The sequence below is a fragment of the Oncorhynchus kisutch genome, linkage group LG13 (assembly GCF_002021735.2).
Source record: "Oncorhynchus kisutch isolate 150728-3 linkage group LG13, Okis_V2, whole genome shotgun sequence".
Taxonomy (NCBI): Eukaryota; Metazoa; Chordata; class Actinopteri; order Salmoniformes; family Salmonidae; genus Oncorhynchus; species Oncorhynchus kisutch.
The window spans coordinates 51963377-51989035 of NC_034186.2; the positions used below are offsets into that span (position 1 = coordinate 51963377).

The 25659-nt window shown below is 42.4% G+C and overlaps 1 protein-coding gene across 1 annotated transcript; it reads left to right on the forward strand.

Moving 5' to 3' along the window:
* The first annotated feature begins 2230 nt into the window (after nt 1–2230).
* LOC109906647 (ATP-binding cassette sub-family B member 6, mitochondrial-like) lies at nt 2231–8978 on the forward strand. The gene is made up of 8 exons (XM_031838081.1): nt 2231–2318; nt 4478–4535; nt 4698–4802; nt 6701–6875; nt 7238–7350; nt 7820–7914; nt 8182–8250; nt 8516–8978. The coding sequence occupies exons 1-8, from the start codon at nt 2242–2244 to the stop codon at nt 8673–8675; spliced, it is 852 nt and encodes a 283-aa protein (XP_031693941.1). The 5' UTR covers nt 2231–2241; the 3' UTR covers nt 8676–8978.
* Nucleotides 8979–25659: the final 16681 nt, after the last annotated feature.

Here is a 25659-nt window from a genome sequence, read left to right on the forward strand (position 1 = left end):
GCTCAAATGCCATTTGAAGATAAAGTTATGCATGACCTACTGACACATGTGCCTTTACGTAACAGGAAGAATGTTAAATACATTATGAACAAGATAAAAGACTCAAAGGGGATAGCTGCTTGGAACGACTCTGGAGAGTTTATCCTTCAGGGCTCTGTGGTTAGGGGGTCCCATATGCAGGACTTGCTTAAAAGTACCACGGCTGCCCACAAGGTTGCTGATGACCGAAGGCCTCCCGGCTGGCGTCAGTTTCTTAAGGCCCTGGCAATCCTCAACATCCCCCTCTCCGGTGTACCCAACCATAAGCTTCGTCAACAGATTCAAGCTTTAAAACAAAAGCCTTCAACGAGATACAGCACCCCTAAAGATGCCCCAACGACACCGTCCCCCTATGAAAGCGATGATGCTAACTCATTTACTCCCATGAACGTCTCAGGACCTTTTCCTAAACCCGATCTCTCGGCGTGGTTAGACTTTTGAAAATGACTTTTGAATGACTATGATTAAATTCAATAAATTTTTTATTTGAAAAATAAGCAAGTTAACATTTGTGGCATTCTTGAAACATATGACGTGAGCATACGCCTTGATTACGCGTTCTTAAAGGACACACATTTGAACACTTTTGATATTTTCTAACAAAACAAGATACAAGGTTATCATTACTTCTTAAATCATCCTTATAAAGAGACATAACATCTTCAAAAGAAACTCCCCGGGCTCTTTGGCACAGGTAAAATACACAGTGGTGACCGCATGTAGTGGAAAGGTTATCTTGCACTTGTTTGATGTTGTAGTAGATCTTTGTACCATTTAGGGTCAAAAAATCTTTAATAGATTTAGGGAAATGTGAAAAACCGGGGGGAAAGCCATAGGAATCAAAAAAAGTTGAGATTTTTTCGTCCACCTTCCTGTTCTAATGTCATAGCTAGCCAATGTTCACCAGGCATGTGTTTAGGATGGGTATTGACAATAAACATTGCAGGCCTCTCAGACCATATCTCAATAGGTAATTCATCACAAGCCAACACTCCACAAAATTGTTTTCCAATCAAGCGGCTCATGAGACCGTCCAACTCTTGGGTATTCATGTCTTTGTTCAAAGGTCCTTAATAATAATCCACTAAGACCTGTCTTCGGGCATTCACTTCCAAGATTGAATCAGAGCATGCGTAAACAATCATGCTAACTGTACAGGCTAAAGGTGTACGGAAACGCATTTCCAGCCTGAGGTTACCTTGGGACACCACAGACAGATTTCCTGAGGTGTCATCATCAGGTGATAAATTGAAAGCATACAATGTGTAACCCTCTGCAAAATCATTTCTGTCAATAGGTAAAGAGAGATCTTTTAGATGTCGCCCTGTAGCCAGGAATAGATTGTAAAATTCTCGCACAGATATGTTGTTATTAAATTGTGGTTGGAAAGCCTTCGCCGGAACCTGACGTCCGTCCTGACAGAGCGCTACATACTCTGCATTGAAGTGCTGAAATTAAAGGTTTTTTTATCTAAACTGCCCGTATTAGAGGCGTGATCAACCAGACCTATAACCACATATCTAGGTAAAGGGCCTAGAAATAGGTTTTCTTGACTGCAGATTCTACTGCCCACAGGTATGCTAAAGGTTTTCATGGTAATTCTTTGGAGAGGGTAAAGGGCATTTCCTTTCATCAAAGCATGTGAGTGACCCAGGCGGCACGGCCGGAGATACAGATACTTTTTTAATAAAAAGGGTTGGCCCCCAACACTTTCAAACTAAAATCCCCGTCTTGGGGAGACATCAGGCAAAAATCATCCTTGGCCCTGGTTAATTTTAATCTTAAATCAACCGAATTTAAGAGTAACCGTTCTTGAAAGAAAATGTCAGAGTGTATAGGGCCTAGCAAATGAAACTCTCGAGATTCGGCGCAGTAGCGAGCTCGTGCCGCTAGTCCTTTGTTTGCACCGGTGGAAGGGTCTGTCGATTCCATAGAGGCTCCTGCAGTATCCTTGCTAAACAGCCCGGCGCTAAATTGGGTTTTGAGAGTGTCTTCGGAGTAGTTTAGTAAACACTCCATGATGGCTCTATAAGGGTATGTAGCGCTGCTTTGACTGATTAGGCGTTCACCCAAAGTCACATCAACGCAAGCAAACCATTGAGATTATCCCTGTGTCAGAATCTAATCTTTGCATTTCATTATGGAAAATACATTTTTTGTAATTTGATGTGCTTTATCTTCATTTCTCTTCAGGTGAAGGACATGGTGAATGCAGGGAACCTTCTCTATAAACTGGGAAAAGTGGAGTTTGAGAATGTGTACTTTAGCTACACTGACGGGTAAGTCCTAAGATTTTGATTTATTATATTAGGTCTTGTTTGGACTGATGAAATGTTTTTAGGTTATACACAGAGACTGATTCAGAAACAGTTTGATGAATAATTATAGTTGTGGTAGTTCCAGCGTTCTCCTTTGATAGGCAACATAGGTCTGGGTGCCTTGTAAGGATCTGACGGCGAGTGGGTAATCTCCCTTTACCATCGGTCCTATTAGCCAACGTACAATCATTGGATAATAAAGTAGACAAATTACGAGCACATGTATCCTGTATAAGACCATAAGCAAACAGGACAATTCTCATCCAGAGGCGGCGCTCCTAGTGGCCGGGGACTTTAATGCAGGGAAACTTAAATCTGCTTTACCTCATTTCTACACGCATGTTAAATGTGCAGCCAAAGGGGGGAAAAAACTCTAGACCACCTTTACTCCACACACGCACAGATGCGTACAAAGCTCTCCTCGCACTCCATTTGGCAATTTGACCACAATTATATCCTCCTGATTCCTGCTTACAAGCAAAACTAAAGCAGTAAGCACCAGTGACTTGGTCAATAAAAAAGTGGTCAGATGAAGATACAGTACTGTTTTGCTAGCACAGACTGGAATATGTTCCAGGATTCTTCCGATGGCATTGAGGAGTACACTACATCAGTCACTGGCTTCATCAATAAGTGCATCAATGACGTCGTCCCCACAGTGACTGTACGCACATACCCCAACCAGAAGCCATGGATTACAGGCAACATCTGCACTGAGCTAAAGGATAGAGCTGCCCTTTTCAAGGAGCGGGACTCTAACCCGGAAGCTTTTATGAAATCACGCTACGCCCTCCGACGAACCATCAAACAGGCAAAGCATCAATACAGGACTAAGATTGAATCGTACTACACTGGCTACGACGCTCGTCGGATGTAGCAGGGCTTGCAAACTATTATAGACTACAAAGGGAAGCACAGCCGCGAGCTGCCCAGTGACACGCGCCTACCAGACGAGCTAAATTACTTCTATGCTCGCTTCGAGGCAAGTAACACTAAAACATGCATGAGAGCATCAGCTGTTCCGGACGACTGTGTGATCACACTCTCCATAGCCAATGTGAGTAAGACCTTTAAACAGGTCAACATTCACAAGGCCGCAGGGCCAAACGGATTACCAGGACGTGTACTCTGAGCATGCGCTGACCAACTGGCAAGTGTCTTCACTGACATTTTCAACCTGTGCCTGTCTGAATCTGTAATACCAACACGTTTCAAGCAGACCACCATAGTCCCTGTGCCCAAGAACACTAAGGTAACCTGCCTAAATGGACTACAGGTTTTGGACGACCGAGCACAACTCCATTCTCATCGACAGGGCTGAGAGCTTCAAGTTCCCTGGTGTCCACATCACCACAAAACAACTCATGGTCCAAACACACCAAGACAGTCGTGAAGAGGGCACGACAAAACCTGGGTCCTCAGATCTTCAAAAGTTTCTACAGCTGCACCATCGAGGGCATTCTGACTGGTTGCATCACTACCTGGTATGGCAACTGCTCTGCCTCCGACCACAATGCACTACAGAGGGTAGTGCGTACGGCCCAGTACATCACTTGGGCCAAGCTTCCTGCCATCCAGGACCTCTATACTAGGCAGTGTCAGAGGCAGGCCCTAAAAATGGTCAAAGACTCCGGCCACCCTAGTCATAGACTGTTCTCTCTACTACCGCACGGCAAACGGTACCGGAGCGCCAAGTCTAGGTCCAAAATGCTTCTTAACAGCCTATCAAACGGCTACCCAGACTAGTTGCATTACCCCCCCCCCTTTTACGCTGCTGCTACTCTCTGTTTATTATCTATGCATAGTCACTTTAACTCTACCTAACTCTACCTACATATTACCTCAACTAACTGGTTCCCCTGCACATTAACTCTGTACCGGAATCCCCTGTATATATCCTCGCTATTGTTATTTTACTGCTGCTGTTTAATAGTTTTTAAAATGTTTTACTTATCTGTTTTTTACTTACAGTTATTTTTTCTTAAGATTGCGCTGTTGTTTTAGGGCTTGTAAGTAAGCATTTCACAGTAAGGTCTACACCTGTATTATTAGGGCGCTTGTGACAAGTACAATTTTATTAAATATATATTTTGTGCTTCTGTGTGTTTTTGTTTTTTAAGGAAGGAGATCCTTAAGGACGTATCATTCACTGTGCAGCCAGGCCAGACTGTTGCATTGGTAAGATTGGATTCGAAGCTTCCGAGCATTACCCAGAGATTACGCACACTTGAGCAGTGTTTGATTTCTCTCTATCAGTCATGGGATGGTTTGTGTCTGGACCATGTGTAGTACAGATGTTTCTTGCTTCTCAACAGTTTGTGTCTTTGTTGACATCCCTAGGTTGGCCAGTCAGGGTGTGGTAAGAGCACCATCCTTCGCCTGCTCTTCCGTTTTTATGACGTCCAGGGGGGATGCATCCGCATCGATGGCCAGGACATCTCTAAGGTGAGTAATTTGCCCAGTTGCACAAAAATAGTTCCCAGACAAACTGCCTTGTTAGCAGATGATGTACAGTGCCTTGCGAAAGTATTCGGCCCCCTTGAACTTTGCGACCTTTTGCCACATTTCAGGCTTCAAACATAAAGATATAAAACTGTATTTTTTGTGAAGAATCAACAACAAGTGGGACACAATCATGAAGTGGAACGACATTTATTGGATATTTCAAACTTTTTTAACAAATCAAAAACTGAAAAATTGGGCGTGCAAAATGATTCAGCCCCTTTACTTTCAGTGCAGCAAACTCTCTCCAGAAGTTCAGTGAGGATCTCTGAATGATCCAATGTTGACCTAAATGACTGATGATAAATACAATCCACCTGTGTGTAATCAATTCTCCGTATAAATGCACCTGCACTGTGATAGTCTCAGAGGTCCGTTAAAAGCGCAGAGAGCATCATGAAGAACAAGGAACACACCAGGCAGGTCCGAGATACTGTTGTGAAGAAGTTTAAAGCCGGATTTGGATACAAAAAGATTTCCCAAGCTTTAAACATCCCAAGGAGCACTGTGCAAGCGATAATATTGAAATGGAAGGAGTATCAGACCACTGCAAATCTACCAAGACCTGGCCGTCCCTCTAAACTTTCAGCTCATACAAGGAGAAGACTGATCAGAGATGCAGCCAAGAGGCCCATGATCACTCTGGATGAACTGCAGAGATCTACAGCTGAGGTGGGAGACTCTGTCCATAGGACAACAATCAGTCGTATATTGCACAATCTGGCCTTTATGGAAGAGTGGCAAGAAGAAAGCCATTTCTTAAAGATATCCATAAAAAGTGTCGTTTAAAGTTTGCCACAAGCCACCTGGGAGACACACCAAACATGTGGAAGAAGGTGCTCTGGTCAGATGAAACCAAAATGGAACTTTTTGGCAACAATGCAAAACGTTATGTTTGGCGTAAAAGCAACACAGCTCATCACCCTGAACACACCATCCCCACTGTCAAACATGGTGGTGGCAGCATCATGGTTTGGGCCTGCTTTTCTTCAGCAGGGACAGGGAAGATGGTTAAAATTGATGGGAAGATGGATGGAGCCAAATACAGGACCATTCTGGAAGAAAACCTGATGGAGTCTGCAAAAGACCTGAGACTGGGACGGAGATTTGTCTTCCAACAAGACAATGATCCAAAACATAAAGCAAAATCTACAATGGAATGGTTCAAAAATAAACATATCCAGGTGTTAGAATGGCCAAGTCAAAGTCCAGACCTGAATCCAATCGAGAATCTGTGGAAAGAACTGAAAACTGCTGTTCACAAATGCTCTCCATCCAACCTCACTGAGCTCGAGCTGTTTTGCAAGGAGGAATGGGAAAAATTTTCAGTCTCTCGATGTGCAAAACTGATAGAGACATACCCCAAGAGACTTACAGCTGTAATCGCAGCAAAAGGTGGCGCTACAAAGTATTAACTTAAGTGGGCTGAATAATTTTGCACGCCCAATTTTTCTGTTTTTGAATTGTTAAAAAAGTTTGAAATATCCAATAAATGTTGTTCCACTTCATGATTGTGTCCCACTTGTTGTTGATTCTTCACAAAAAAATACAGTTTTATATCTTTATGTTTGAAGCCTGAAATGTGGCAAAAGGTCGCAAAGTTCAAGGGGGCCGAATACTTTCGCAATGCACTGTATATAACATTGTTTGTTATATGTTGGTGGTCTTCTGGTTCAGTTATACAGTATAGTTAATATGATACACCTGGGTCGTGTTCATTAGGCACCAAATTAAGAAAAAACTATCAGGACGTTTGAAAACGTTTTTCCCGTTGCGTGTCCTAATGAACTTGACCTTGTATTAATATAGTGTGTTCTGAGCCTCTTGGTATCTGGGTGCAGGTGAAGCAGGTGTCTCTGCGTGCCCACATCGGCGTGGTGCCCCAGGACACGGTCCTCTTCAACGACAACATCCGCGACAAACATCCGCTACGGACGAATCTCTGCCAGCGACCACGAAGTGGAGGGGCGGCTATCGCCGCAGACATTCACGAGAAGATCCAGACGTTCCCAGAAGGTATGGAAATACCAGGCCTCTTTTGCTGGTTTCCCAGACACCGATTAAGCCTTGTCCTAGACTAAAACACTATTTCAGTGGAGATTCTCTATTGAGTCCAGGACTAGGCTTAATCTGTGCCTGGAAACCAGAACTGTATGTTGCCATTATATTTCTGTCTGTAGTTAATGTGAAGGTGGCTTATGGGTGTCAATATTGTTTTAAGGGTTTGAATTTACTAACCACATTTGCAGAATAATTTTGACATCTTAATCTCCTCAAACAAGTGGGGAGATTTTGCGGCGTTCACACAGTAGCTGCCAGGTGCATTGTTAGTGTATGAGGTGAGTGACGTCTGTGTTTTCTGTCTGTCCCCCTCCCAGGATACGACACCCAGGTGGGCGAGAGGGGTCTGAAGCTGAGCGGGGGGGAGAAGCAGAGGGTGGCTATCGCCCGGACCATCCTCAAGGCCCCTCAGATTATCCTGCTGGATGAGGTAAACTTTCAGGAAGGGCCACCAGAAGGGTCAATGACCGTGTTCAAATAGATGCCCCGAGACACTGATCTTGGGTCAGTTTCATTTTTGTAAATTTATTTTTTTGGCTAAGTTTAGGATTGGGGAGGGAAAGCTGGTCCTAGATCTTTACCTAGGAGAAACTTCACCCCGGAGCATTCAAATACTTTAAAAACACACTTCCTCCCTCCTCTCCTGAGCTTACACAAATTGATAGGTGAACACAATGGCTCTATCACTTAGCTTTCACCAGTCCAGCCATGTCAGATCAGATATTTCTTCAAGGACGAGAGGAAGCAAGGATGCATTCTTAACGTATTTGATGAGGGCCAATGTTTGCCCCCACACCACTGATCCTCCTGTCATTGTGTTACAGTGGATTAATACAAGTTCACTGAACTTGAATATTTTTGTCATGTAATTTATCTCATAAAGTTTTCCCTCTGCACAGGCCACATCTGCTCTCGACACACAGACGGAGCGCAACATTCAGGCGTCGCTCACCAAAGTGTGCTCCAATCGGACCACCATCGTCGTGGCTCACAGGTAAGGGATGGGTCTCAGGTGGACAAAAATGCATGTATAAAGGGAACCCATACATTAGGATCAGTGGAGGCTGCTGAGGGGAGGATGGCTCATAATAATGGCTAGAACGGAGCGAATGGAATGGCATCATGATGTATTGGATACCATTCCACTCCAGCCATGACCACTAGCCTGTCCTCCTCAATTATGGTACCAACTAATACCCCTCTGTTAAGTTTATGTGGTTTGGATCTGTCTTTAGTCTGATTGTGAATCGTCTGTCTTCAGGTTGTCGACCATCATCGGTGCCGACCAGATTCTTGTTCTAAGTGACGGTCAGATAGCAGAGCGAGGACGGTGAGGGAATGGTTGAAAGAGTGATTGTTCTATTTCTGCACACTCCACAAGCCTATTCCAATCAAAATATTGTTTTATGCTCGTCAAGAAACAAACATCTAAAGAATGTATGTAAATGCCAAGAATGGGACAGGCCAATGTTTCTGATGCTTCTCACACTATAGTCCTATTCTCAAAACCATATAGTGGGAACATCTTGGCGATGATGTTAATGGTGATTGTGTGTCCCCATTGTAACTACATATTCTCCACTTTCCCCTCCCAGGCATGATGAGCTGCTGGCTAAGGGAGGGTTGTACTGTGACATGTGGATGAAGCAGCAACATGCCCAGGACTCAGACTCAGCCTCTGACACAGAAGCCAAAGACAGGAAGTCTGAGAAACTACAGCCCCCATCAGTCACTGCAGGCCACGGGAGCCACTGAGTATAGAGTGAGAGGTTCAAGGATATGTAGACATTGTGAGGAGATGGAGGAGGACGAGAGATGCAGTGAGAGTATTAGATACCTCAAAAGGCTGTTTTGTCTGCATTTTTTCAGGTATCTGTCCATCGAGGTTCATTCGGTCATGAGTGAAGTTTTAAGCAGATATTTATTGGGTATTTAATGTTTGATCATTCAATCAAAATGTTTGTGCCATGAATGCCTCGGGCCATTTGTTTTTAAGTGTATTCAGGATCGTGTTCATTAGGTTAACAGAAAATGTTTTAAAATGTTTTAAAATCTAAATAGTGTTTCTTATTGGACAAGTCCAGGAAGTCCCTCCTTATTGCAGTCTGTTTTGATCCGTTTTCTGCGTAATTAATCTCACTTGCCCCAATTTTTTTAAATTGAGTCAAATGCTCGTTAACGTGTCGGAAAAGATACTAGAACGAGTAGCAGAAGCAGGGCGGTAGCTCCCTCCCACACACTCTTTCTGCAAGTTACGGGCAAGTCTAGGGGCCAAATGTCCCCTCCCCTTCCAAAATGTGAAAGATATGAACACCTGCAAAATCCTAATTTATCCAAATAATCAGTGGCAAAAATCTGTGCACCTCGCTGTTGTCGCATCCCACAGTCTGTTGACATACACTACAATACCAGTTCTGTTACATGCGTCTGTCCACGAGAGATTAGTGCCTAATGAACATGACCAGGACTCTATAATTTGTCCTCTTGCTGTCTGAAGTCGGTTGACTGCAGCCGTCCAGAGAAGTGGCAACAAGTCCAAAGTAGACTAATACCTACCCTTAAGCGCAGGTATAAGGCAGTTTGGCACAGTGTCTCACAAAACTTTGAATTGTTGACTTAATGTTTAGGGGTTGACGAATGTATTAGTTTTATTTACAGCATCTAGAGATTATTTTATTTTTACTATACCCACTTTAAGCTTATTTTTTAGCTATTATACAAGCAATAGACTTACATTATACTTTATAGACTAATTCAGACCGAATTGAATGTTTAAACAAAGAAATCTGTTGCACAAAAAAATGTTATAAGTACAAAGGTATGTGTACGAGAACTTCAACTTTAACATTTTAATTTGGTTATTAGTAAAACAGATATTTAGTCTGTGTTTGGTCTGTTTCACATCCAAGCTGCATCAATTTTACCCCAATCAGACTCGGGTCTAGGTGTTGACTGATGCATGCCAAATTAATCCTGTAACTTTTATTTGTCACCAATGGTGATCAATAAGAACTACTGGCAGTATATTAAAGAAAACAGAATCGGTAGAATTGACTAAATTCACAGAGGAAAAGCAAACATTTCTCTATGAATGAACTCAGAAAGCCTGTTTGTGCTGCTACCCGTTTTGAGTAAAGAACTACTGTCAGTGTATCTTTATTTTAATGGAAGAAATTAGTCTGTATTTGAATTTGTTAATATCTATGCCTTGCATTCCCAAGGCAGTGTGGAGTTTGTCAATATCTGTAGATAATAATCATACTCCATTTACAGTATGTATTGTCAAATTCTGTTTAATTTATTTTTTAAAAGGGCCATAAGGGAAGATCTAGCCATTTAGCTGAACTTGAGTTATTTGAGAGAGAATGTGGACTTTACACTACCGTTCAAATGTTTGGGGTCACTTAGAAATGTCCTTGTTTTTGAAAGAAAAGCTCATATTTTTGTCCATTTAAATAACATCAAATTGATCAGAAATCAAATTGATCAGAAATACAGTTAATGATGTAAATGACTATTGTCGCTGGAATCGGCAGAGTAAAAAAAAAAAAAAATATTCTACATAGGCGTACAGAGGCCCATTATCAGCAACCATCACTCCTGTGTTCCAATGGCACATTGTGTTAGCTAATTGAAGTTTATCATTTTAAAAGGCTAATTGATCATTAGAAAACCATTTTGCAATTATGTCAGCACAGCTGAAAACTGTTGTTCTAATTAAAGAAGCAAAAAACTGTACTTCTTTAGACTAGTTGAGTATCTGGAGCATCAGCATTTGTATGTTCGATTACAGGCTCAAAATGGCCAGAAACAAAGAATTTTCTTCTGAAACTTGTCAGTCTATTCTTGTTCTGAGAAATGAAGGCTATTCCATGCGAGAAATTGCCAAGAAACTGAAGATCTCGTACAACACTGTGTACTACTCCCTTCACAGAACAGCGCAAACTGGCACTAACTAGTTATGTGACTTCTGAAGGTAATTGGTTACACCAGATCTTATTTAGGGGCTTCATAGCAAAGGGGGTGAATGCATATGCATGCACCACTTTTCTGTAATTTTAAGACATTTGTTTTCACTTCACCAATTTGGACTATTTTGTGTATGTCCATTACATGAAATCGAAATAAAAATACATTTAAATTACAGGTTGTAATGCAACAAAATAGCAAAAATGCCAAGGGGGATGAATACTTTTGCAAGGCACTGTACAGCGCTGTGTACTACACCCTTCACAGAACAGCACAAACTGACTCTAAACAGAGTAGAAACAGGAGTGGGAGGCCCCGGTGCACAACTGAGCAAGAGGACAAGTACATTAGTGTCTAGTTTGAGAAACAGATGCCTCACAAGTCCTCAACTGGCAGCTTCATTAAATTGTACCCGCAAAACACCAGTCTCAACTTCAACAGTGAAGAGGCGACTCCGGAATGCTGGACTTCTTGGCAACGTGTCATTGGAACACAGGAGTGATGGTTGCTGATAATGGGCCTCTGTACGCCTATGTAGATATTCCACAAAGAATCTACCGTTTCCAGCGACAATAGTCATTTACAACATTAACAATGTCTACACTGTATTTCTGATCAAGTTGATGTAATTTTAATGGACAAAAAAAATTGTATTTTTCAAAAACAAGGACATTTCTATGTGACCCCAAATGGTAGTGTTTATCTACGTGAAGTCCTTAGGGTTACGGGTTTGGGGTTGAAACAGAATTGGAAACTGCATTAATCAAGGGGAAGTGAAAACTGACATACTTAACATTCATATAGTGCACAGCGGACTTTACATCATGAAAAGCTGTCTGACTGTGAAATAATTAGATGAATCGCAATGCATTTGAGCATTTGTGACTGCAGGAGTAATACCAAAGAGTGGTCCTGCTAGCAAATCACTGCTCTACCACTACAGCAGTCAATAATTTGTAGGTGTACAATGTGCACAAACTGTTGCAGTCAAATTACTTACACGAATGCACCATGAGTTTGAAATGTTCTGTGCCAATGAGTGACATTGACACCACAGGAGGTTGGTGGCACCCTAACTGGGGAGAACGGGCTTGTGGTACTGGCTGAAGCAGAATCAGTGGAATGGTATCAAATACATCACTATTGGTTTCCATGTGTTTGATGCCGTTGCATTTGCACTGTTCCAGCTATTCTTTTTGATCAGGCCTCCCCCAGCAGCCTCCACTGATTGACACAGAGAAAATGTGTTTGTTTTGTGTGGTTTTGTACCACAGTAGGGGCTAATGACGCTCTCCTCAAGTTCCAAAAATATACCCGAACCACATCCTAAGACTATGTACTTTTATGTGCAAAATGAGCATTACTATGCCGTAACTAACATCACAGCCTTTTTAGGCGCGCCATATGTCTGTCCAGCCTGTCATACCGGCTACACACGCATGGGGGGGCACTCGTGCCGTTACAACTGTTCAGTATGTCTGGATAAACATTGCCCTATGCAGCCGCTAAACTTGACCCCCTGTGCGGATTGTCACCGCACATGTCTTCGGCCTTACTGTTACGAAAAACACAAAACTGAAACATGGCATCCAAGGCATGTAAATCTGTAAGCAGTTGTGACATTAACAAGAAATGTCCAAAATGTCATTGCAATTACAACCTTAAAATAGATAGCCCTAAACCTCATGTTTGTGGAATTATACACTGCCCCAATCTGTAAAGGTCCTTTGAAAAGCAGAGACGCGGAAGCGGTTCAAGAAGTAACACATGAGTGTTACATTCAGCCCTTGGCTGAAGATGAACATACAGAGAAATATGTGTTTTATGATTTTGAGACAAATCAGCAATCAGGGGTTCATTTGCCTATTTTTGTGTCAACCATGACTTTCAAGGGTGAAAAATGGTCGGCCGAGGGACCCAATTGTGCCCGGCTCTTTCTAAAACATTTTAGAAAAGCCCAGTACAGAAACTTCACGTTTATAGCTCACAATGCTAGGGCCTATGACGCCTATCTGCTTCTGAACCCTTTGATACAGCAAGGCGTGGCCCCCAGTGTCATAGCTCAAGGGAGTAAAATATTATGCTTTGTTGACCCCGCCTTCAAACAGAGATACATTGACAGCTTAAGCTTCTTACCCATGAGATTGGCTCAAATGCCAGAGGCCTTGGGTTTTGAAAACTCTGTCAAAGGCTATTTCCCTCATTTCTTCACATCTGAGGAGAATCTACATTATATAGGATCTTATCCAGCCCCCGAAATGTACGGGTGTGATCAAATGTCTCCCAAAGAGCGTGAGAGATTCATGACATGGTACGAGACCGTAAGACATGGCACTTTTGATTTCCATAAAGAGATGGAATCATACTGTGACAATGACGTTGTTATACTTCGTGAAGGATGCCTCAGATTCAGAGAAGAGGTAATCAAAGATGCGGGCATTGACCCCTGGAGCTGTACAACTATTGCATCAGCGTGCATGAAAACCTATCGTACACACTATCTAACTCCTGAATCTATAGCTATCCCATCGCCAGACAACTACCGACGCCAATTCAAGGCCTACTCTAGTGGTTCCATTCAATGGTTGGAGTACTTGGCCCAGGATAAAGATATTTTTATCCAACATGCTTTGAATCGGGGGAGAAGGCTTTTGGGCCTTACCATGTAGATGGATACACACAGATTGACGGGGTTGAGACAGTGTATGAGTACAACGGTTGTTTCTTCCACGGTTGTAAATTATGCTTTGTCCCCCACACCTTGTGTGTCCTAACCCAAAAGACTTTTGGGGAAATGTACCAAGAGTTTCAAGACAAACTGAATTCTTTAAAGGCTACTTACGGGTTAAAAGTTGTGGTTTTGTGGGAGCACGAATGGACAGCCCTCAAAAAGGCAGATCCTAGTGTTAAGGCCTTCCTTACCCATTATGACCCTCCAGAGCCCCTGGAACCGCGACAGGCCTTGTTTGGAGGCCGGACCAATGCTTTGACATTGCGTTATGTAGCTCAACCCGACGAGACAATAGGCTATGTAGATTTTACATCCCTATATCCTCATGTAATGAGTTCCTCATTCTATCCTATAGGGCATCCTGAAATTATTCACAGCGACTTTGACGAACCCCAAAATTATTTTGGTTTAATCAAAGCGACTGTCTACCCTCCTAGGGGGCTGTTTATACCTGTGTTGCCTTACAAGGGTCCTAAAGGAAAACTTTTCTTTCCCCTTTGTCGCACATGCTGTGAAAACCACAACCAGGAAAACCCCTGTGATCACACAGATCAAGAAAGAGCCCTGACCGGTGTATGGGTCACTGTAGAATTCTCTAAGGCTTTAGAGAAGGGGTATCGTGTGGCCAAAATCTTTGAAGTGTGGAACTTTTCCAGGAAATCAGACACACTTTTTAAAGAGTACATCAAAACCTTCTTGAGATGCAAGCAGATGGCTTCAGGCTATCCTGCATCGGTCACAGATCAAGAAAGTAAAGACCAGTACATTCAAGACTACCATGACAGAGAAGGCATACTTCTTGACCCTGACAGAATAGAGGTCAACAAAACCAAAAGAAATGTGTCGAAATTGTACTTGAACTCCCTTTGGGGGAAATTAGCGCAGAGATGCAATATGCTAACAACTTCGATCATTAAAGACCCCGAAGAATTTTTGGAATTTGTTTTTTCGGACCAATACGAAATTTCACATTTTTCCTTCTTGAGTCAAGACATTGCCTTGGTGCAATGGAGGCGCCACCAAAAGTGGGTTCTACCCCCGGGTAATGTAAATGTGTTTCTTGCAGCATTTACCACAGCCTATGGCCGCCTTGAACTGTACACCCTCATGGAACAGCTTCAGAGGCGGGTTCTTTACCACGACACAGACTCTGTGGTCTATGTAAGCAAACCGGGGGATTGGACCCCCCCACTTAGCAACTATCTTGGGGGTTTAACGAGTGAACTCGAAGAGGGTGACCATATTACAGAATGGTCCTCATGTGGTCCAAAAAGCTATGCTTTTAGGACTAAAGCCAATCACGTGGTGTTGAAAGCCAAAGGCGTGACTCAAAACTATGAAAATGCACCGCGTGTAAACTTGGAATCAATCACGCGCTTGGTCGAGGGGTTCGTAAAGGACAAGAATAGTGACTTGGAGATTTTGAGCTCCTACAACAAAATAGTGAGGGATAAAAAGGGGTTCCATCTAAGAAACGCACCACTCACTAAAAGATTCAGGGTAGTCTATGACAAGAGACAGCTATTGCCTGACGGTACCACATTGCCCTTTGGCTACTGACTTATGCTACAAGCCCCAGTGTGTCTTAAAGCTTAAGATATTATGACTGCTGTCGAGGGTTTTGACCCCCGTCTACAATTGCCTTTTTCAGCATTAATTGCAGGCCCTTCAAACAGTGGTAAAACTTTTTTTGTAAAAAGTATTTTAGAGAATTCTGAACATGTGTTATCTCAAAAGCCTGACAATATTGTATGGTGTTATTCATGTTACCAACCTCTGTATGATGAATTATTGAAGACAATAAAAATCAAGTTTGTTGAAGGAATACCCGATTCTCTGTCTGATGATGAACTTCTCCCCCCACATGTAAATAATCTGCTGGTTTTGGACGATATGCTATTTGCTGGTAGCGAACACCCTGAAATTGCACGAGCTTTTACCCAATATACTCATCATAGAAACCTGTCCGTGCTTTACTTGGTCCAGAATGTGTTTCACCAAGGTAAAAATAGTCGGACCATTAGCTTGAATGCCAACTACATGGTATTGTTTAAAAATCCTAGAGACAAACTGCAAATTAGCACTCTAGCTCAGCAGATGTACCCTGGACGGAAATCATACTTTATGGAGAGCTATGAGGACGCTACCAAAGAGCCATTTTCTTATTTAATCGTGGATTTAAAAGCAAATACTCCAGAACACCTTAGGCTACGTACAGGGCTGTTTCCGGGGGAGAGGCCTGCTGCATACCTTCCTAAAAAGTAAACGCTATGTCTCTGCGTTTAAAAAGAAACCTCCCCCTCTTGAGAAGGCTAGTGGGTTCTACAGCTAAAGAACGGAAGGCCATCTTGGGTCGCTGTTCTTCAGATCTCATATTAGCCCTATGTGAGATTGCTTTGAATCTTCTCAAAGGACGCATTCCACTCACCCTGAACCAATTGAAAATATTAAGGAGACAAAAGACAGCGATCAAACTCTTTGCCAATAAAAGGGCCAGTCTTCAAAAGAAAAGACATAGTATACAACAGTCTGGGGGTTTTCTTCTACCTTTACTCAGTATAGCCGTGCCCTTCATCACCAGCCTTATTGCGGCCAGACGTGGGGGTTGAACACGTGGTGTGATGGCCACTAAAATGTACTTGGTGCCTCAACAAGAGTTGGATAGACTTAAAAAACAAATGCAGGGTCCTGAAGATATCAGACAAACAGCGGAAAATGATTTGGATACGGCCATGAAGGATGTTTTGAACCGAAAAGGATTGAACCCCTATGATAAGATTCAAAAATACACAAACCTAATGCAAAGGTATTTGACTCGGGTAAAGCAAGGGGAGAGAGAGACTAACCATTTAACCCTTTCCCTACCGGACCCTTTAACAGATGTCGAACCTAACGATAGCCATGCCCCTGTAAGGCCTGTACCGTCGATCTTACCTAGTGGAGATAATATGTCGGGTGAAGCTCAAATGCCATTTGAAGATAAAGTTATGCATGACCTACTGACACATGTGCCTTTACGTAACAGGAAGAATGTTAAATACATTATGAACAAGATAAAAGACTCAAAGGGGATAGCTGCTTGGAACGACTCTGGAGAGTTTATCCTTCAGGGCTCTGTGGTTAGGGGGTCCCATATGCAGGACTTGCTTAAAAGTACCACGGCTGCCCACAAGGTTGCTGATGACCGAAGGCCTCCCGGCTGGCGTCAGTTTCTTAAGGCCCTGGCAATCCTCAACATCCCCCTCTCCGGTGTACCCAACCATAAGCTTCGTCAACAGATTCAAGCTTTAAAACAAAAGCCTTCAACGAGATACAGCACCCCTAAAGATGCCCCAACGACACCGTCCCCCTATGAAAGCGATGATGCTAACTCATTTACTCCCATGAACGTCTCAGGACCTTTTCCTAAACCCGATCTCTCGGCGTGGTTAGACTTTTGAAAATGACTTTTGAATGACTATGATTAAATTCAATAAATTTTTTATTTGAAAAATAAGCAAGTTAACATTTGTGGCATTCTTGAAACATATGACGTGAGCATACGCCTTGATTACGCGTTCTTAAAGGACACACATTTGAACACTTTTGATATTTTCTAACAAAACAAGATACAAGGTTATCATTACTTCTTAAATCATCCTTATAAAGAGACATAACATCTTCAAAAGAAACTCCCCGGGCTCTTTGGCACAGGTAAAATACACAGTGGTGACCGCATGTAGTGGAAAGGTTATCTTGCACTTGTTTGATGTTGTAGTAGATCTTTGTACCGTTTAGGGTCAAAAAATCTTTAATAGATTTAGGGAAATGTGAAAAACCGGGGGGAAAGCCATAGGAATCAAAAAAAGTTGAGATTTTTCGTCCACCTTCCTGTTCTAATGTCATAGCTAGCCAATGTTCACCAGGCATGTGTTTAGGATGGGTATTGACAATAAACATTGCAGGCCTCTCAGACCATATCTCAATAGGTAATTCATCACAAGCCAACACTCCACAAAATTGTTTTCCAATCAAGCGGCTCATGAGACCGTCCAACTCTTGGGTATTCATGTCTTTGTTCAAAGGTCCTTAATAATAATCCACTAAGACCTGTCTTCGGGCATTCACTTCCAAGATTGAATCAGAGCATGCGTAAACAATCATGCTAACTGTACAGGCTAAAGGTGTACGGAAACGCATTTCCAGCCTGAGGTTACCTTGGGACACCACAGACAGATTTCCTGAGGTGTCATCATCAGGTGATAAATTGAAAGCATACAATGTGTAACCCTCTGCAAAATCATTTCTGTCAATAGGTAAAGAGAGATCTTTTAGATGTCGCCCTGTAGCCAGGAATAGATTGTAAAATTCTCGCACAGATATGTTGTTATTAAATTGTGGTTGGAAAGCCTTCGCCGGAACCTGACGTCCGTCCTGACAGAGCGCTACATACTCTGCATTGAAGTGCTGAAAATTAAAGGTTTTTTTATCTAAACTGCCCGTATTAGAGGCGTGATCAACCAGACCTATAACCACATATCTAGGTAAAGGGCCTAGAAATAGGTTTTCTTGACTGCAGATTCTACTGCCCACAGGTATGCTAAAGGTTTTCATGGTAATTCTTTGGAGAGGGTAAAGGGCATTTCCTTTCATCAAAGCATGTGAGTGACCCAGGCGCACGGCCGGAGATACAGATACTTTTTTAATAAAAAGGGTTGCCCCCAACACTTTCAAACTAAAATCCCCGTCTTGGGGAGACATCAGGCAAAAATCATCCTTGGCCCTGGTTAATTTTAATCTTAAATCAACCGAATTTAAGAGTAACCGTTCTTGAAAGAAAATGTCAGAGTGTATAGGGCCTAGCAAATGAAACTCTCGAGATTCGGCGCAGTAGCGAGCTCGTGCCGCTAGTCCTTTGTTTGCACCGGTGGAAGGGTCTGTCGATTCCATAGAGGCTCCTGCAGTATCCTTGCTAAACAGCCCGGCGCTAAATTGGGTTTTGAGAGTGTCTTCGGAGTAGTTTAGTAAACACTCCATGATGGCTCTATAAGGGTATGTAGCGCTGCTTTGACTGATTAGGCGTTCACCCAAAGTCACATCAACTTGGGAGAAAATGGTGGCCAAGGGGTAATTAATGAGACTCACTTTGGCATCGTCTGCAATATTAGACCCATCTCTTTTGGTCACTTTTAGACGTAAATGCACCAAGGTGTTGTTGAGGTCCAGATAGTTGTCACCATGGCCTGGTATGAAAAATTCGATAGGCCCGTTATCGGTAATAGCAGAGAGAGGGGCTATCTCCACATAACTGGATCTATCTATTGAATGCTGCGTTAACGGTGCCGTGAAAAGATCAAGTTCTGTCTTTATAGCTTCAGAGGACATTCGATGTAAAAGAGCCATGTCACTTATTCTTTTAGAAAATACTTCCTAGTATTCTTTTAGCCTGTTTTGGTACAGACCTCCTCACTTTACCCCGTCTTTGACTTACTGAGGTTCTTTTAACAGTTAACCGCCGCTTTTTAGGTGCAGGTCTACGCCTTAAACCAGGGGGTCTCTTTTTTGGCCTTCGAGACAATATCATAAGCCCCGAGCCTTCTTGATGCTCCACCTCTGGTGACGCCCTTCGGGTCATAGCATTGGCTACAACCTCACTTACTATATTTTTAGCCGCTGATTTTAAATGTGGTTTGGCTATGCTGAAGCCTCTCTTCATAAACGGTAAAACCATCCTGAAGAGGTTACGGAATATACCTCCTATCCCCGAACCATACATTGTCGGCACTCCATGATATCCTGGTAGTCCATTACCCACTTGATCCACATAGTATGAAACATAACGGTTAGGGTCGAGCTGATGGTGCTCCATAACACTTTTATTTGTATTATGTTTATAAATATAATACAGCTATTATATATGTAGAGAGGTTTTGGTGGGTCTAAAGTGGAGTTTTACAATCGTTTTACCATAAGTAAATTCAATGTTTTCGTTCTGATCCGTTTTAAGCTCAACCAGAATGTTTTCAATATAGTTCTTGCTGACATGTACGTAGTGCGGCTTGTCATAATTGACAGTGACGATGTCCCCATCCTTGCCGTCTATATGAACTGTTCGCAGGAGGGGCACACAGCTGTCTCCGACCCTTTGATAGGTTATGATGTCGGTATAGACAAATATGTTGTAAAAGCCTGCATGTATATCCGCAGGGAATGGGAATAATTTATCGTTCACATACGTCCATTTATTGGGACCCATCCCCAACATGTAGGATAAATTACCGCTGGTCTTTATACCTCCGTTAGCAGGCCCTGAGATTTGTATCCTTTTATGGATTGGATTGTAGAATAGGAATATTTCCATCTTGTTCAGGGTTAGGTGTTCATTCAACTCTGAGACGATCCTGTCGACGGTTCTATAGAAACCTTTTTTAAGCTTAATAAGTTTCGCAGGTTCCGAGAACCTTTTGCAATAAAAATCACGGTCCTTAGCTTTGATATTATACCAACTATGGGGGTATGTAATCTCGCTGAGACCTACTTCCCAAGCCTCTGATAACTCTATAGGCTTTGGAAAATTGGTTGTATACTTCGAACTCTGATTATTACGATATATCTGTGCCGACGCATTACTGGGGAGAGTCAGGTAGAAGCCGCTGTGTTCCATGATGCCCAACTGTGTACACGCGAATGATGCGCTAGTTATCATGACTAGGGGTTTAAATTAACCCCCGTTGCCTCCACCACATCCTGCTCCAATACCCAACTGTTGAACTTTTGAGGCCAGTTTTTCCAGCGGACCAGTAACCATTTTTTACCCTTTTCTCTCTTCTGATCTAGAATCTCCTCCACGTGAAAGACTTTGTCTTTACCCAACTGGACCTTCTGTAATTCCTTCTCATAAAAAGATCCCTCTATAAGATCCCCGTCATAATCTTTTAATTTGTAGACCGGCGGAATGCGTGGCAGACATTCGGTAACGGTAAACAACTCCGAGCTAAAGCCTTGTTCGTATTTTTTGTCGAAAACACCCCTCAACTTTGATATACGCACCAAGTCACCCACTAGGAATTTAAAAGTCATTTTTTTCTTACGGCGAAGTGGGAACAAACCATACATATTTTTAAAGACTTGAAAAGAGTTTTCCGAAGAGACCTCCGAGGGCTTCATACGTATAGTCTTATGGTAGCTGTGGTTGTACCCGTTTACTAAATCCTGAACTATGTCTGTATATCGGTTGGTGTTGTGAGCTGTAAAATAGCGCCACATCCGCTCTTTCAAAGTCCTATTAAAGCGTTCCACAACCGAAGCTTTCAAATCAGAGCCTGTAGCAAAATGTACTATATTATACTTATTCATTAGCTTCTGAAATGTTTTATTAAAAAATTCTTTTCCGCCATCCGTCTGCACTTTCTTGGGGGCGCCTCCTGCCTTCAAGATCGATTCAAAGGCCCTGGTCACCTCTGCCCCGCTCTTATTTTTTAACACCCTTACATAGGCTAATTTAGAGAAAATATCTATAACCGTTAGCATGTAGCGATTTCCATCATTTTTATCGGCAAGGGACTGCATGTCACATAGATCCGCCTGAAATTGGGATAATGGATGCGTAGAAAAAACTCTATTTCTTGGAAAATGTTTTCTTACAGGTTTATGTAGAGTGTAGGCATCTTGCTCTGATAACCATTCATTCACTTTAGCATCGCTTAACAGACTACCTGTTTCTTCGACTATAGCTCTCTGTAAACGCTCTTTACCCCCATAAGACCCGGGGTTAGAGGGATTATAATATATGTTTTTCAACAGCTGCTCAGCCATCCTTCTTGCCTCTCTGAGGTACAATAACTGTAATGAGCCACTTTCATATAACGACAACATTTCAGTTTGTGAATTTTTATTTTAAGAATGCAACAATTATTACGTATACAGACAATTCAGGATTTGTTGCAAGATACAAGTCCCCGTTTTCTCAACAATCACAGCATGCAACACCCTGTATATATTGTTTAGATTTACAGGTTTGTTTCGCTGAATTTTTAAAACACACACGTCTGATATATAAGTATATAAACAACAAATATGATACACATTCACATTAAAGGGTGGTTCAAACAAATAATGTAAAATCTTAGCCAAAGTTATTTCTAGTTCTTCAGAATCCTCAACAAGCCTTGATACCATATGTGACCATTGTAAACTCTCGCCCGTATGTCGGACATGTTTCATGATTTGCTCCATTTTTAACACACGCTCTACAATAACCCCTGTATTGTGGGTTGTGTAGAACTTTACATTGTTCACTTTATTTTCAATAATCTGATGCATAACATTTGTAAGGTCTCTCAAAAGAAAAAATGTATTTATTCGCTCAAACATCGTAGACACATAGTTACCCATAGCTCTAAATAAACAAAATGTCACTCGGTCTCTTGGGATTTATTGAGCCAGAAAAGCATCACATCAGCCACCACAGCTTCCCTGTATTTGTTGTCGTCCACCAGGGTGTGTCGGATTTCTTTGAGTTTCTCATGGATGAAGATGGCCTCCTTCAGTTCATGTAGGAAGGCTTCGGTTACCCCGTAAACTCTAGGGATAGACGGCGCAATACCCATAGACTCCAGGGCGATGACCAGCGCTGGTATAAAACGGCAGGACCACAGTCTTTTCACCAGCTCCTCAAAATGATTGAAAAAGTAGTATCTAGGAGGGTCGTAGAGGCAAGGATGACGACGCTGGCTGGGATGATTGATCTCACAGCCGATGCATTTTTCTCGTATATATTCGCCAATCACCACGTTTAAAAGTGTAGCTACAGAGGCCTTGATTGTATCCACAAAAATAGTACTGGCCACCCCATCAAACACATCCTCAGGCTGGGTAAATGTCGGGGGTGTCACGGGTCTTGCCAGGGGTGCGTAGAGTGTAGGGCTTCGTGGCATAGAGTCTTTAGTGTCGGGCCCCCATGACGTAGTGGCTTCCTCGTAGATGGTCTGGAGATCCATGGTGTATGCTGAAATGAAGAACTGGCTGCTTTTTTCTTTTTATTGTAGAACAAGGCCCTTGGGTATCTGGGGGGGCGGGGTTAAAGCATCCGCTTACTTAGTTTTCTTCTGACGCTGTATCTTCTTGAGGCTCTTTTGCATCGTAATCTTTACGATTCGTATATATTATGCACTTCTTTAAATGAACAAGGCTCTGACGCTGTTGGCTCTGTACAAAGAGAGCATCCAACGGTTGCAACATTTTCAATTCCAGTACATCCCAACTCTTAAAAGGAATAAGTAGACGCAGTCGGGTATCCCCAGTCAGGCCACCACCCCTAAGGTTGTGGTTTCGGATTGCCTCGGTGCCGATATAGAACTCCACGCTGCCGCACGGTCGGCCATTCTTTCTTTGTATTTTCACCCTGTGAAATATTTGTCCTGAGGAGTCAGGGGTACCTTCCCAACGGGTCTCGTGGCCCGTGAACACACTATACCCCTTGGTGATAAGGCTCAGTTCAGGACATACAACCTTGCGAAAAACCGACCAGTCTTCAACACCATATTCCAAGCCTACAGTCTGGTCTGTATATTCTTCTCCTTCATCTACCGTATAGAGGGTCACTCTACAGGCCAGGTAATCAAACCGATACCCCCACTGCTGGCCATTAGACATCAACACTTGATCTGTCAGAGCATTTGCTGGCGGTATTTGGGTTCTATACACATTTAAAAAACGTTTTTTTGGCGCATCATATATTGCTGGTTGATACTTTGCCCTTGCTCTATGGGCAACCCGAGGGCCTGCTTCAGTTGTTACCGTCATCACTTGTTTGGTACCGATCCCAAATTCCATGGTTATTCTTAAGATCTTGTGCACTCTTAAACAGGAATTGTTCAGGCGCTTTATAAGGGGCATTAACCAACCCAAACCGTGAGAAACAGTAACATGTTGACCTGACACATGGTCACTTACTCAACCCTGGGCATGCACCCTTCTACATGACATAGGGTCATAAATCATTACATAGGGTCATAAATCAGGCTTGGGTCATCAATCATTAACGGCCTGTCAAATGGACCCTTACTCACCCCATAGCCCCCACCTAACCAGGCTTGCCTATCAGGCTTGGGTCATCAATCATTAACGGCCTGTCAAATGGACCCTTACTCACCCCATAGCCCCCACCTAACCAGGCTTGCCTGACCAGAAGACATGCACACGTCATCACTACATAGGGTTCACATAGAGTTCACATAGGTTCACATAGGGTCATCAATCAAAATTTTGACACGTGACATCTACTTTAATCTCTCTTACAGGTGTTAAGCTTATGAGCAGGTGGCAGCAGTGTGTAGGAGGGAGGTTCCTAGGTGTGAGAAGTGAGCAGAAGGGTCAAAGGAATGTGTAGCAATGGGGAAAGTAATGATATAGAGTTGAAGTCAGAAGTTTACATACACGTAGGTTGGAGTCATTAAAACTCATTTTTCAACCACTCCACAAATTTCTTGTTAACAAACTATGGTTTTGGAAAGTCGGTTAGGATATCTACTTTGTGCATGACACAACAAATCTTTCCATTAATTGTTTACAGATAGATTATTTCACCTATAATTCACTGTATCACAATTCCAGTGGGTCAGAAGTTTACATACGCTAAGTTGACTGTCCCTTTTTAAACAGCTGGGGAAAATCCCAAAAATTACGTCATGGCTATAGAAGCTTCTGATAGGCTAATTGCCATAATTTGAGTCAATTGGAGGTGTACCTGTGGATGTATTTCAAGGCCTACTTTCGAACAGTGCCTCTTTGCTTGACATCATCGAGAAAATAAAAATAAATCAGCCAAGACCTCAGAAAAAAAATTGTAGACATCCACAAGTCTGGTTCATCCTTGGGAGCAATTTCCAAACACCTGAAGGTACCACGTTCATCGCCACAAACAATAGTACGCAAGTATAAACACCATGGGACCACACAGCCGTCATAGCGCTCAGGAAGGAGATGTGTTCTGTCTGTTAGAGATGAATGTACTTTGGTGCGAAAAGTGCAAATCAATCCCAGAAGAACAGCAAATGACCTTGTGAAGATGCTGGAGGAAACAGGTACAAAAGTATCTATATTCACAGTAAAATGAGTCCTATATCGACATAACCTAAAAGGCCACTCAGGAAGGAGGAAGCCACTGCTCCAAAACCACCATAAAAAAAGCCAGACTACGGTTTGCAACTGCATATGAGAACAAATATCGCACTTTTTGAAGAAATGTCCTCTGGTCTGATGAAACAAAAATAGAACCGTTTGGCCATAATGAGCATTGTTATGTTTGGAGGAAAAAGGGGGAGGCTTGCAAGCCGAAGAAAACCATCCCAACCATGAAGCACGGGGGTGGCAGCATCATGTTGTGGGGGTGCTTTGCTGCTGGTGCACTTCACAAAATAGATGGCATCATGAGGTAGGAAAATTATGTGGATATATTTAAGAAACATCTCAAGACATCAGTCAGGAAGTTAAAGCTTGGTCGCAAATGGGTCTTCCAAATGAACAATGACCCCAAGCATACTTCCAAAGTTGTGGCAAAATGGCTTAAGGACAACAAAGTCAAGGTATTGGAATGGAAATCACAAAGCCCTGACCTCAAGCCTATAGAAAATTTGTGGGCAGAACTGAAAAACTGTGTGTGAGCAAGAAGGCCCAAAAACCTGGCCAAAATTTATTCAATGTCTTGTGGGAAGCTTGTGGATGGCTACCCGAAACGTTGGACCCAAATTAAGCAATTTAAAGTCAACGCTACAAAATACTATTTGAGTGTGTGTAAACTTGCTTTATCCGGGTAGCCGGAAAGTAGAGCATTTTTAAAAGAGCGTTTTAAAATATTTTTTGCTCATATAATTAAAAAAACAAGTCGTTAGGTGTAGTTATGGCCATAAGCAAATAAGTAAACTGGGATATGACTAAAGAGAAGATTTTAATCAGGGAGATTTTCCACAAAATACACAATGATTTGTCTTTCCATGGTAGAAGATATTCTCTATTTTTAGTAACTTTCTATTAAAATGTTGTGTAGTGAGATAATTTCTT

Excerpts from the sequence above, each read along its gene's own strand:
- LOC109906647 (XM_031838081.1), top strand. The coding sequence starts at position 2,242 with ATGGTGAATGCAGGGAACCTTCTCTATAAACTGGGAAAAGTGGAGTTT. Across the intron at positions 2,319-4,477 it reads TACTTTAGCTACACTGACGG|GAAGGAGATCCTTAAGGACG; the intron begins GTAAGTCCTAAG and ends TTGTTTTTTAAG. Across the intron at positions 8,251-8,515 it reads CAGATAGCAGAGCGAGGACG|GCATGATGAGCTGCTGGCTA; the intron begins GTGAGGGAATGG and ends TTCCCCTCCCAG.